Source organism: Saccopteryx leptura, chromosome 5 (assembly GCF_036850995.1).
Source record: "Saccopteryx leptura isolate mSacLep1 chromosome 5, mSacLep1_pri_phased_curated, whole genome shotgun sequence".
NCBI lineage: Eukaryota > Metazoa > Chordata > Mammalia > Chiroptera > Emballonuridae > Saccopteryx > Saccopteryx leptura.
In genome coordinates this window covers 35,006,220-35,020,253 of record NC_089507.1, presented here as the reverse complement: position 1 = coordinate 35,020,253, position 14,034 = coordinate 35,006,220, and the positions used below count along the sequence as shown (strand labels likewise).

At 39.1% G+C, this 14,034-nt stretch overlaps 1 protein-coding gene and 1 non-coding gene across 2 annotated transcripts in view; both read left to right on the top strand.

Annotated features, from left to right (window-relative positions):
- Positions 1-14,034, top strand: part of CORIN (corin, serine peptidase) — a 204,709-nt gene that overhangs the window by 61,443 nt on the left and 129,232 nt on the right. The window contains exon 5 of the mRNA XM_066385953.1: positions 9,276-9,483. Coding sequence (XP_066242050.1) covers positions 9,276-9,483 — 208 coding nt within the window. The remainder of the gene's footprint in view (positions 1-9,275; positions 9,484-14,034) is intronic.
- TRNAT-CGU (transfer RNA threonine (anticodon CGU)) lies at positions 13,119-13,194 on the top strand. Its single transcript has one exon. It is a non-coding gene; the product is annotated as a tRNA-Thr (tRNA).

The window sequence follows — 14,034 nt, the reverse complement described above, 5'->3', positions numbered from 1 at the left end:
TGTAGTTCTGACCTGGGTTGACTTTGTAGTACAGCCAGGAATAGACACTAGGCATTCCCAATCCAAACTGTCCCTTGGTGAGAATAGGCAACCCACTTTAAATATAGTAGCAGATTCATTGTTTCCTTTGAGAAGCGTTCATTTTTTACCAGCCTTGGAGAAGCAGCTCTATTGCTGGAATCAAAAAAGGTTCATTAAAATATTTTACAATGAATGAAGTGAATTTACACTTTTTAAAGTGGAATAGTATCTTTGATCAAATGATACAGTGGGAAAAAATAGGCTATGGGATCATGAAGACCTGGTTTCAGTATTAACTTTTCAACTTAAAATGTGTGTAACGTTGAATACATTTTTATCATCATTGAATCTGTCTTAACATCTGTAAAATGGGAATAAAAACAGCTTTTCCATAGGATTGTGGGAGGGTTAAGTAAAGGGTTGAGTATAAAGTACCTAGCAAACACCCACCCTAAGAGACGCTCAGTATCCTTTATCTGTTTCCATATCTTTAAATCGTTTTATTTTACTATAAAACAGGAAGTGGAGATAACGTTTAAAATTTCTTTTATATTAAGAGATAACTTGAATAGATACTAATGGTTTATTTAAGCTTTTACAGCAAAGTCAGTTTATCTCATCCTGTCCTTCTCTAAATTGTATATTTTTCTTGCTGAAGGTACCAGTGCTGTTGAAATGTCAGTTGAACATCAGCACTATGAAGGCATTGTCTTAAATTCTTTACTTCTGTTGACAAATTTGATCCTCACAACCCTGTGATTGACATTATCATTATTGTTATTTCAACTGGACAGATTAGGAGGTTTTAAAGGTTAGGTAATTTCCCCAACGTCACACAGCCTTGTGGCTGCCAGAGTTTGGACTCAGACTCAGTGTAGCCTCCTGGCTTCTCTTGCTCTCTCTTGGACTACGCTAGCTTTCACTCAGATAGTTGAAGTGTTTGCTCCTACTCTTGTCCGCTGCAATCATTCTGTTTACCCCCACACTCCTCAGAGCTTGGCAGCTTTCTAGTGTACAGGTCTTTCTGTTCAACTTTCTCAAGACTTTGTACTTTAAAAACATCTCCTTTTTTTTCTGCTTATGGTGAGGTCTCATGCTAAAGGAACTTTTTTACTTTTTCTTTCTTTTTTTTTTTTTTGTATTTTTTTTTATAATAATTTTATTTTTTAATGGGGTGACATCAATAAATCAGGATACATATATTCAAAGATAACAAGTCCAGGTTATCTTGTCGTTCAATTATGTTGCATACCCATCACCCAAAGTCAGATTGTCCTCTGTCACCTTCTATCTTGTTTTCTTTGTGCCCTTCGCCCTCCCCCTTTCCCTCTCCCTTTCCCCCCTCCCCCCCCGTAACCACCACACTCTTATCAATGTCTCTTAGTTTCACTTTTATGTCCCACCTACATATGGAATAATGCAGTTCCTGGTTTTTTCTGATTTACTTATTTCGCTTCGTATCATGTTATCAAGATCCCACCATTTTGCTGTAAATGTTCCGATGTCATCATTTCTTATGGCTGAGTAGTATTCCATAGTGTATATGTGCCACATCTTCTTTATCCAGTCATCTATTGACGGGGTTTTTGGTTGTTTCCATGTCCTGGCCACTGTGAACAATGCTGCAATAAACATGGGGCTGCATGTGTCTTTACGTATCAATGTTTCTGAGTTTTGGGGGTATATACCCAGTAGAGGGATTGCTGGGTCATAGGTAGTTCTATTTTCAGTTTTTTGAGGAACCACTATACTTTCTTCAATAATGGTTGTACTACTTTACATTCCCACCAACAGTGTATGAGGGTTCCTTTTTCTCCACAGCCTCTCCAACATTTGCTTTCTGAAGCTGGAAACGGGGAGAGACAGTCAGACTCCCGCATGCGCCCGACCGGGATCCACCCGGCACACCCACCAGGGACTTCTTTCTTTTTTTTTTAAGTGTTTGTCCAACATTTCCAGTACCCTGGGTAATTACAGAATAGTCGCAAAACATTAATATAGTCGATAATATTGCAGAACGTCTACCTCTTAGGTGAAATACAGGGCAGCTTTTCCTCTGATACTTTCAACTGCTGCACTATCATCCAGAGGGGAGTCCAAGCTGGAAATCGATCTAGTGAAAGGATCTGGTGGATGACTCCTTACGCCATGGGAAGTTCTATTAAAAGCAATAGTAGCAACATTAGCCATCAACATTATTGCCCGCAGGTGTCAGATACACTGGCTTTTTCATATCTACTTCCACCTTGTTTAATAAGAAACTGTGAAGACTGTTCCATTTCATCTCCTCATTCATTCAGTAAAGAACTACTGGGCGTCTACCATTTGGAGTCCCAGTGGTTTCAAGTGACAAGACAAAGTCTCGACTCTGATGTGGGAGAATACTGGGAATAAACAAGTCAATGAACAAGATCCCATCAGGCAGTCCTAATGCTCCAGTGAACATAAAACAAGATGATGCTACAAAGAGCATCATCAAAGTGCTACAGGAGCACTTTGGAGGGGTTGATTATGGGAACTTCTGCTTTCTCTTAATAAAGCTGGTTTTCTGAATCAGGCCTGTGCTATGGCTCCCTACCCCTGTAGGGCAATGAGCTGCCGTGACTGATCTAGTGGGGAGAAGGGAGTTGCTTGTCTTTGACATTCTTATTTGATGGCTGTGAATGAATTCCCAGTAAATAGGAAGAGATGACTTCAGCACTATAATAGGAACAATGAAGATAGGATGCAACAAGAAAAATGCTTGAGCATGAATATGAATTATTAAAAAATCTGAAGAGTGGGTCAAATTTTTTTAGCATCTGTATTTTATAGTATTCATGCCTCTTGAATATTTAGTTCTCATCTATTTCTTAGAGGAGAATTTGCCTTTAAAACTAATAGTCCTTCATTCATCCTAATCATAGACTTATTGTGATGTTAGTCTTTCTCTAAGGAGGCAGGTCTACTTTTTTTGGTTCTTGCTAAGCAGTAGGATTATACCTATGTGTCACAGTGACAGACACCACTTTGTTGTTGTTGTTGTTCTCTGTCCCCTCCCCTACTAGACTATAAGCTCCATAAGGGCAGGGACTTTGTTTTGTATGGTATCTTTTGCTCTATGTCTAGAGCAGTGCTTGCTACAGAGTAGGAACTCAATTAATAGTTGTTGAAAGAGCAGTGAGGAAGATCCCACGTGCCATCGTGGAACTCATAGAACCCCACCCATTGTGGTGTAAACCCGGATGAAAAGATTCTTTTAACTATAACATTTGGGTTATGGGGCAGCTTTTGGAGGGAAGAGAATTGGATTTTGGAGGGGATGACTTGACTTGAATTCCAGCTTTAGCATTTACTCGCTGCATGAATACTGCAGAAAATTACTTCACATTGTTTCCTCAGCTGTGAAACAGTTAGTAACTTGCAGGGAAGGCATTTAAATGAGCTAATGTCTGTGAAAGGGTCCAACTAGAACAATGCTGGGGGTGTTTCAGTTGTTTGGTAAATATATATTAAGGAAAAATATATACAGATAAAAGTCATGAATGTGAGAGGGCTCCAAATAATATAAATAACCAAAAAAATAAAGGGCTAGAATTTAAACTAAAGAGGAGAGAGCAACAGATATTATCTGGGAAGCAGCAATAACAATGATGACAGACTGGAAGAGAGGAACGAGAAAGGGAAACTAGTGAGAAAACCAACGCTGCCTTGAGTTTCTTCCCAAACCACTGGAAAGGGCTGTATCCAGAGAGCTGTCCTCTATGACTCCACTGAATTCTCGGGAGGGAGAAATAAGAAAAACAAGTGAAGAAACATCCACAAGGGAGTCTTGTGAAACAATTTAGTTAACTGAGTCAACTGAGGTAAATTAGGACAAATCAACCATGCTCTGATAAAATAATGCCCCCTGATGTGTTGGAATTCTCATTAGTCATCCTTCAGTTACATGTACAGTCACCTACAGGAAGTCAGCAAGGTTACCAAGGTTCCTTCTTCGGTTATTAGAAAAAATATAGCGACGTGTTTTAGAAAGCTGATATTTCATTATTTTTAATTTGAGAAGTGCTCTCCAGTCAAATAATACTATTATGTGATATAATTATGATAGATACTGCCTTGCTTTTATTTAAAAACAATTTTTATTTCATTTTTGAGAGTTTTGAAGAACCCACTACTGAAATAAATTCTGTATAAATCAAAATCAAATTCAAATATTTAATAGATTGTACCAATTGAAAATAAGATCATTTGTAATTAACGGACGATAGAGAATGAGAATATTATAAAAATCACTAATGTAAAAACTCAGTGTAGAAATGTCTAGTAAGTGAGTCAGTATTTTTTTTTAACCACTATAAAGTGGTTTGTTAAATAAGATTGGTTACGGGTATTATCGTTTTAAGATCAGCTACTCAAGACCTTTGATTGACTGCATGTTAGTTTAGAAAAGTTAACCATTTATTCTTAAGTTAATTTTGCATTAAAATATATAAACAAGAGTTTCTAACTCCACATCACCTAATCTTAGAGGTAAAAAAAAAACAAAACCAAACAGGATTTATCATAATTTCCAAGTGAACATAAGGAAAGCTCTACAACAAACCCATCTTTCCTTCCTAATTCTAGTATCTAGAAATACTAGCAATTATAGTATTTATGGCTATAATATAATAATAATATTATAATATTAATAACAATAATATAATAACAGAGTATTTATGACTCCATTGAATTATCAGGATCAAGAAATAACTATGAGTAGAGAAAGCCCCATCTTGGTCTAGAAACTATTGAGTCAGGTTAAGGAAACAAAGCAAAAATAATCAATAACTCATCTCTGCAACTCCAAGCAGCAACTTTTGTCATGTTGCTTTTTCTCATGTTAGGGTAGGTCTTGTAATCAATGCATACTCTGAAATTTTGTTCTTTATTTGTTATTAAATCATATACTAGTGATGGTGTATGAGAATTGAGGAACTAATAAGAATAAACATTTCTGTTTCACCAGAGATATATTGCATCAAGAAGCTGTTTTGTTCTTCAGATCTAATTTCTAACTTTTCCTTCCCACTCCACAACCTGAAGTAACTGTTATTTAAGAGAAGTCGCACAACTTAAGTAATGATGTCTAATGAATTACATCCATTGTATCTTTTTACATGGTCTTGCACAGCATCTAATTTCTATTAGATTCACTAGTAAATTTTCAGAAAAGAAAAACAGATTTTCCTCTCTTTTCTCTACAGTGAAACCAAGTTAGATGGAGTAGCAACAACAAATGAATCCATTTCCAAAAGTACCCTTCCCTTTTCCCACAGAGAAGTAACTCTGAATGGTACACAGCATGTAGCTGGCTCATGAAAAGTAGTTGTCCCTGGGGAGAATGTGAAAAAATACAATACTAGAATTACATGTTTGTTTGAAAAGACAATAGAAATTTTTGGGGAAAAAATGATATTGGCATACATGTTGAAGCAAAAGGGGTGACAACAAATTTGCACAATTACTTGAGTATCAAAATTTTAAGTCAAGAACCTTAAAGAGTAATTCCCTTGTATATTTGTTGGCCATGAGCACATTCTCAGCTAAATTGGTTGAACTCTTCTGCCCCGAATCAAATATTTTGATCTTTCTTTATCACATTTAGTTACGGTTCTCAATTTTTGTAGTTAATTTTCTCTACCAGTACTAAGTACCCTTTTTATTCCTCCTGCCAATCCAGACCTTATTTCTATATCTTTCAACTAGCAAAATGAGTTTTTCCTCTTCCTTACATCTTCTCTAATCATTCACCCTACTTTAACTTCTTGTTCTTTTGAATTCCTTCAGGGTGGGTTTGCTGGGCTATTAACAGCTGTGGTGTGGTGGTTGTCACAAGAGCTGGAGGACCTATGTATCAGTCCACTCCCCTTACTGTGTCCTCTGCAAATCACTTGTTGTCTGTCTGCTTACCTGTCTTTCCATCCATCCATCCATCCATCCTTTCCCTACTTACCTATCTACCTACCAATCTATGAGCACCTTCGTTTCTTAATTTATAATGAAAGAATATTATATTATTAAGATTATAGTTTGTAATATGACAGTGCTTTGGAAAACTTTAAAAAACCATTGTACAAATATAAAAATTATTATTTATATCTATACCAATTACTTTGAGGCTTATTTTAAAGGTTAGATACTATTATTTTGTAATTTCCAGAGTGTAGGTTCTTTTTTCCTAAGGGAATTTGTTATTAGAGAGGAAAAAATATTTTTAAAAAGATAATTAAAGTTTTTTTTAAATCACAGTTGACATATTCTTTTTTCTTTTGTGAAACTCACACTGCCTTGACCATAGTATAGCTCACCAAAATATGATTTTCCTCATTATCTTATATCTTTCAAATGGTCTTTCAATATTCAGTGTTTTCTCTGGCTATGTGAAGTGAATGGGCATTTTGGTCATCTCATTGCTTCAAATATGGTTCATCATCAAATATATAAGCTCCAAAACTGATGACCCATAAGCAAATATTGTAATGTTAAACAAATAATAATGTGGTCATTATACATGGATATATTATCTATAAATATAAATACAGACCTTGTGATATATTATTATATGCTTTTTAGCCTCTTCTTTTCATGAGCCATTAGGAAATATCTCTTTTTTTTTTTTTTTGTATCTTTCTGAAGCTGGAAACGGGGAGAGATAGTCAGACAGACTCCCGCATGCGCCCGACCGGGATCCACCCCGCACGCCCACCAGTGGCAACGCTCTGCCCACCAGGGGGCGATGCTCTGCCCCTCCGGGGCGTTGCTCTGCCGCGACCAGAGCCACTCTAGCGCCTGGGGCAGAGGCCAAGGAGCCATCCCCAGCGCCCGGGCCATCTTTGATCCAATGGAGTCTCCTTGGCTGCGGGAGGGGAAGAGAGAGACAGAGAGGAAGGAGGGGGGGTGAAGAAGCAAATGGGCGCTTCTCCTATGTGCCCTGGCCAGGTATCGAACCCGGGTCCCCCGCACGCCAGGCCGACGCTCTACCGCTGAGCCAACCGGCCAGGGCCAAAATATCTCCTTTAATAACGTTTTAATGTAATAACCCCCTTTTCATTAGCCTCAGGTGACTCCAAACAGAAGTTACTAAGAAGACATAGGTTTGAAGAACTGGAATTCCCACATTATAGCTGTGCAGTATTGGACAGATACCTTAGTCTTTCTAAAATTGTTTCCTTGTGTATACTATAACTCAACTGGGTTGTGAAAATGACATAGTTATGAGTGAGGAATTCTGAGTAGCTCTTTTGATGCCTGATACGAGGTTAGCTTTCAACAACTGTTTTCCTAAGACTGAAATTTCCACAAATGATTTTGTGTTTTTGAGGGAGAAAAATTTGCTCTCAGATCTGATAAGCAAGTGTCTCTGTTTGCAGCACCATACAGACGATTGTGTTTGTTTGAAGTCTCCTGTTTGCATGTTTCCCCGTCTATGGTGCTTTCCCACACTGCAATGTGTTTTAACTTCCCTCACTGAGTGACTTGAATGTCATATTCATGAAACTTGCCAGAACTCTCTCTAGCTCAGCACTCCTGCAAAGCTGAGTTCATGCATGTGTGTGTTTATTTGCATTCTGTCTGCAGATTCTTATTTGGATTTTTGTCTCTTTTTTTTCCCCATGTTGTTTTTGAGTTGGATAAGGTCCACAAAAGTGTTGTGCCCTTCATCTTTTTTGCCATGTATTCTAGGCTCTAGCGTATAGAGAAGTTCTGTATGTCATTGGTTGCCTATCAAAGTGAAAATTCCATTTTGATCATGCCCCACTGAGCTCAGCATATTTTGGTTAATCAATAAATATTGTTGACAAATATTATATGGCAAATTGTGCCTTTTCATGAAGTGTAAGTCTTTGAGCTAATGGCTATAATCTGGTCATTTGGGGGTACGACTTCCTATAGGGCTTGAGTGGTTTTCAGAGCAGTTTGTCAGAAATGTGAGACGAGGCAATGCACTTAGAAGTGTTCTAGAGAAGACGTGAGAGGCTCTTTGAGGTGACCTATCTGAATGAATGAAGTAGAAAAGGGGGTTGGGAATCCTGTGATAGGGTGCATTTATTCTGTGTTACAGATCAAAGGGTTTGTCTCGCCATCTTATCAGAGACACAGCCTTATTTTTTTAACATTATCTTTATTAAAATGAAGTTAGCCTTAGGAAGATTTTTCTCTTCATTTCCTTGACTGGGAATTACGTAGTGATTGGAAGAACTGTTCCCTTTCTTGTTGAACTCTTTTCTTTTCTTGCTTTCCCCAGCTACATAATTAATATTGATATTTCCACTGTGTGTCCAAAGCCTGAAGATTCTTCTTTTAAACAGTAGCCTACTTAAACAATAACCAAATTTTAATTCTTTTTTAAATGAAGTAATAAATCTTATATAAATCAGTAAGAGAATGTACCATCATTTGAACCCATATTAATATTTTGATTTATATGAGACCAACTATGCAAATGTATGGAGTGGAGAAGAAGGAAGGGACATGGAGGTGCAGTGCCCAGGGGAAGAGCCAGCCAGGAGAAAACGCCACCTGAGGATATGGGCTGACCCTGAACTGTTGACATAGTCAGGGTTGGAAATCCTTGTATAATTGTGTGTTTTAAAACAGGATCATGGTATACAAATTGTTTTGTGACATGCTAACTTTATTTATTATAATTTAAGCACCATTCTGGATGATTCAAAAGACTTTTAAAACGTCTTTCATATTTTTAAGCATTCTGTTGTTTGTTCCATAATATTTTAAACCAATCCCCTTTGATGAATGCTTAGGTGATTTTTATTGTTTAAAAATGGAAAACTATATAATAGTGAAAATTTCTGTAGATGAATCCATGTTCACAATCCCAGTTATTTCCTCAGGATCAATTTTTAAGAAATAATATTAAGTGTCAAATGATGTGCATGTTTTAAAGATTTTTTTAAAAAAATACATATTGCCCTGCTCAGCTGGGAACTAGAATAATGATTACCAATTTCTATCTCCACACATTTGCCCAGGACACGGATGCTCTGCCTCTGTGAATATAAGTAGCTTAATTTCATTATCACGTGTGCCCCTCACACATAGTCTTATATGTATGTATGATATATATGTACAATGTCTGATTGTATTGTATAATCATTTTTACTTACAGAATTTATTTTATTTTGTTAACAAGTTAACCTTTTATATCAAATGAGTTTGTAAACATATGATTCTGACGTGTCTGCTCCTAAATGCAATGATCTCGACTCCAGGTGTCTGCGTGAACATCACGCACAGCCAGTGTCAGATGCTGCCCTACCACAGCGCGCTCACGCCTCTCTCCTCCGTCGTCAAAGACATGGAGCTGGAGAAGTTCCTCAAATTCTTTCTGTACCTCCACCGCCTCAGCTGCTATCAGCACATCATGCTCTTCGGCTGTAGCCTGGCCTTCCCGGAGTGCATCGGTGACGGCGATGACAGGTATGCTGGGACCGCAACCACTCAGTGGTAACAGTCAGTTGTAGCAGAAGTGTCCAAGAGGAACAAAATGGCCCCAAGCTACTACATTTTGGTTGTTATTGTTGTTAAAGGAGAAAAAGGGGAAAAGAAAAGCCACACTAGTGATAGCCAGTTGTAATTCTTTTAAACTAGACATTTTTTGAAAACCTGAATAATTTTATTTACGTGAAGAAATTATTTAGTAGGTTACAAATGCTATCAGCTGTGAGCTCGTCACTCTTCAGTGAGGGTCTGGCAGAAGACAGCATACTCTAAGGCAGGGGTCCCCAAACTACGGCCCACGGGCCGCATGCGGCCCCCTGAGGCCATTTATCCGGCCCCCACCGCACTTCCAGAAGGGGCACCTCTTTCATTGGTGGTCAGTGAGAGGAGCACATTGACCATCTCATTAGCCAAAAGCAGGCCCATATTTCCCATTGAAATACTGGTCGGTTTGTTGATTTAAATTTACTTGTTATTTATTTTAAATACTGTATTTGTTCCCATTTTGGTTTTTTTTTTTTTTCTTTAAAATAAGATATGTGCAGTGTGCATAGGGATTTGTTCATAGTTTTTTTTATAGTCTGGCCCTCCAAGGGTCTGAGGGACAATGAACTGGCCCCCTGTGTAAAAAGTTTGGGGACCCCTGCTCTAAGGGGTGGTGGGAAAGGGTTTATTAAAGCGGCTGTTTATGGAGGAGTGGTTAAGCTCAAGAGAACAAATAAGGAATGGAAGGCACCAGGGGCCCTCACTAGGGGGGATGCAGTTTTACCACCTATAACCTGAAGGAGGAAAAGGGTGGGTAACACCTGCAGATAGTTATAGGTATGGGTGAGGGAGGTTCTGACAGGCCCAGTGCTGCAACCCCAGGCAAAGGACTATGGTCGCTGCCAGCCCTTTAGTGCTGCAGGGAGAGAGAGGGAACAGATACCCAGACCTTCCCTTTCATCTACCGGGGCCTCCCACCAAGTGAGCTCACCAACCACCATTGGGCAAGGGGATGCAATTAATGGGAGCTCTACAGATAAGATCCAAAATATCATCTAAATATCATCAGCTCCGAAGTCCCAGAGCTCATCAGACTAAATCAGTATCTGTCAGATGCTGGGTGATTTTCACGGTCAACACTGGAATTCCTAACAGGGCAAGGAGGGCGAAGGGTGGATGAAGAGAGACAGACTGCCCAGTGTAGTATTAAAGAGGATGAGAAATAATTCTCAATAGAATAAATCAATGAAGAGTCTGTCAGAGAATATTTGGAACACTTGAGTATGCTACCTAGGTATACATTTTAAAAGCTTGTGTTAAAATATTAATCACAATTATTTTCTAAATTGAAACAAGGAGCTTTCAGAATAGTATGTTAGAATGAATTGCATTTCAAGTGCAAACAGACTGCATGTTTCTTGTACTAATTTAATTAGTGTGTAATATGTGCCCAATAGGCAAAACCATTTATGATTTTAACTGGAAAAAGCCTGCATTGTCAGAGAATAAGAACGAGGTAGAATAGAAACAGTCCATTCTGAACTGTGGAAGTAAGTGAAGAACTATTAGCAGACACAGCATTCAGGCAGGTTTTGCTGGAAGAGGGGCCTTCACGGTAAAAAGAAAGAGAAGCCCCAGTAAGTTTTCCCAGGAGGGACACTGGGATGGTCGGACAGAGGCCCCTGATGTTCCTAGAACGGGGGCAGTATGACAGGCTGGTTGTATTCATTTTTTAGGGCTGCTGTGACAGATTACCAAAAGCTGGGTGGCTTTAACAACAGAACTTTATTCTCTGATTTGTCTAAAAGCTAGAAGTCCAAAATCTGGCAGAGTGAAGTCCCCTATGGGGACTCTAAAGGGGCTTCTCTTCCTTCCTTTGTCAGCTTCTGGCGGTTTCAAGCATTCCTGGACTTGTGGCCACATCAATCCAGTCTCTCTCTCCTTCCATCTTCACGTGGCCCTCTCTTCTGTGCGTTTGTGACTTCTTTCTGTCTCTTATGAGGACACTTGTCATTGGATGCAGGGCCCATCCTGATGGTCTCATCTTCTCAAGGTCCTTAACTTAATTAATCTGGAGTGATTTTTTTTTTTTTCCAAATAAGGTCACATTCAAGGTTGCAGAAGTTAGGACATGGACATATCTTTTCGGAACCACCATTGTACAGACTGCAGTGGCTAGAAAGTAAGCTAGGGAGAAACATGATACCTCAGCCTTTTCATCTGTAAAATGGGAGTAATAGTTGTATTTACAAGGTTCACGGGAGCTTTAAATGACAAATAGTTTGGAATAGTGCTGGGCTTTTAGAAACAGCTCAATAGAACACAGCGATAGTTATCAGCTGGTAAATTGAAAAGAAGAGGAAGTACTAGTAATAAAATTGAGAGCACAAAAAGTATTTATGACATGTACTTAGTATTGAAGGATTGGAAAAAATTCGATTAAAAGAAAACTAGGTAGCGTACTGAAGTCTGCTAGAACTGGTTTCTAGTTCCTTTCTCCTTAATTTCAAACCAATTTCACTTACATCTCTTTGCTTTAATTTCTCTATGGACTAATGTGCGTGCATAAATAAGACAATGGAAGAGAGTGCATTCAGCTTCCAGGAGACTCTTACTTCATTCTGATCATCCTTATTGTAATTCGGTCTCTGCTCTCAATTAAATTAATTGCAAAACTCTAGTTAAGCTGCTCACAGTTGTTAGGGCATTTTTAGGTTAAATTTGTTTTTCTCCAGACCTGGGTCATCCTGAGAAATGCTCTCATGTGAGTTTTCTCATGTTTTATAATGGATAATAATTTATAGTCAGTTTTCAGGTATCCTTTGGGACTTGTTCTATTTTTTGTTATTACATTTATCATCATATTTAATTTTATAATTATACTTTCAGACCAGTGCTTCCTACTATCATGTATGATGTGCACGGGACCTGCGTGCTAAATTTAATAAGCCAAAGTAAGGTTGAGATAAATAAAACACAGTGTGGAAAAGAATTCTAGAGCTGAACACATTTTTGTTATATTAAATCATTGTGTACACTTTTATACTAATTTTTCTCTACTATTCAAATAACAGAGAATTGCTTATATTTCATATTAGAGAAAATAGCTACTTAATAACATTTAAAATTTAATTTAAAAAGATGTAGTGGGATGTATAAATGGTATTGTTTTTAACTTGATTCCTTTGAGACCTGAGATACCCATTAAAACTACATTATATAACCGTGGACTTTTAACTGTCTATTTTAGACCACAGGGTATTTAATAAATGTGTGCCTCATGGTACTATAACACAGGCTAATTGAAGTGGAGTATAATAGATATGGCTTCAGTGAAATGTCCCTCAAAATATAGAGATTTAGCTGATAAACCATCTGGGTAACCCTAAAAAATGTGTGAGTTAGAAGGCGAAGCTTAGAAACATCAGCGAGCAGCTAGAGAGAAATTCACAATTCCTAGGCCGGGTAATAACAGAAGTTTCAAGATGACTTGATACACAAGGTGCCCTGAAGGTCCTGCATTGGAAAGAGGAAGCAGGTGTTGTAGCCCCATGCTTTTGGGGTATAACTATCACCCTTTCCCACCTTGTTGAACAGTAGGCCTATAGCTTTATCAAAGCTCGGAGGGGGCCCTGGCCGGTTGGCTCAGCGGTAGAGCATTGGCCTCGTGTGCAGGAGACCCGGGTTCGATTCCCGGCCAGGGCACATAGGAGAAGCACCCATTTGCTTCTCCACCCCGCCCCCTCCTTCCTCTCTGTCTCTCTCTTCCCCTCCCGCAGCCAAGGAGACTCCATTGGATCAAAGATGGCCCGGGCGCTGGGGATGGCTCCTTGGCCTCTGCCCCAGGCGCTAGAGTGGCTCTGGTCGCGGCAGAGCAATGCCCCGGAGGGGCAGAGCATCGCCCCCTGGTAGGCAGAGCGTCGCCCCTGGTGGGCGTGCGGGGTGGATCCCGGTCGGGCGCATGCGGGAGTCTGTCTGACTGTCTCTCCCCGTTTCCAGCTTCAGAAAAATACAAAAAAAAAAAAAAAAAAAAAAAGCTCGGAGGGGGCTGGCTGATTTGGCCTGGACGGTCCAGTCTTGGCTTTGCTTCAGGAAGACACCCAGGAGACCCTGCTGCTTGTCATTACCCTACTCCTAGTGGAGAGGCTCTGCTCGTGAAATGAGGCTTTAACATTAAATATTTGACATGTTCTGCTATTGATTTTCCCCCTTGAAGTGTTGCTGTGCCCCTGGCTCATTAGCAGAAATTCTTAATATCTGTCAAAGTAAATAAAAACATTTAATGTAACCAGATGACTAGAGATGAAAGATTGTGTCTCCGTACTGTACTCAATCCATGTAGGATTGTTATGAGGGTCAAATGCATTTTCTGAAATGATCTTTTCAAAAGCACTCTACGTACTTTTCCCCAGTTAAGTATGTTCACTGGAGATGAGGGAATTAGCTGGTAGCTGCAGAGAATGCGCTTGAAACAGTGGGGGGAGATAAAACTGGTTCCAAGCTATAGTTCTGCGGGTTGTCAGTTATGAGACCTTGGGAACTTTA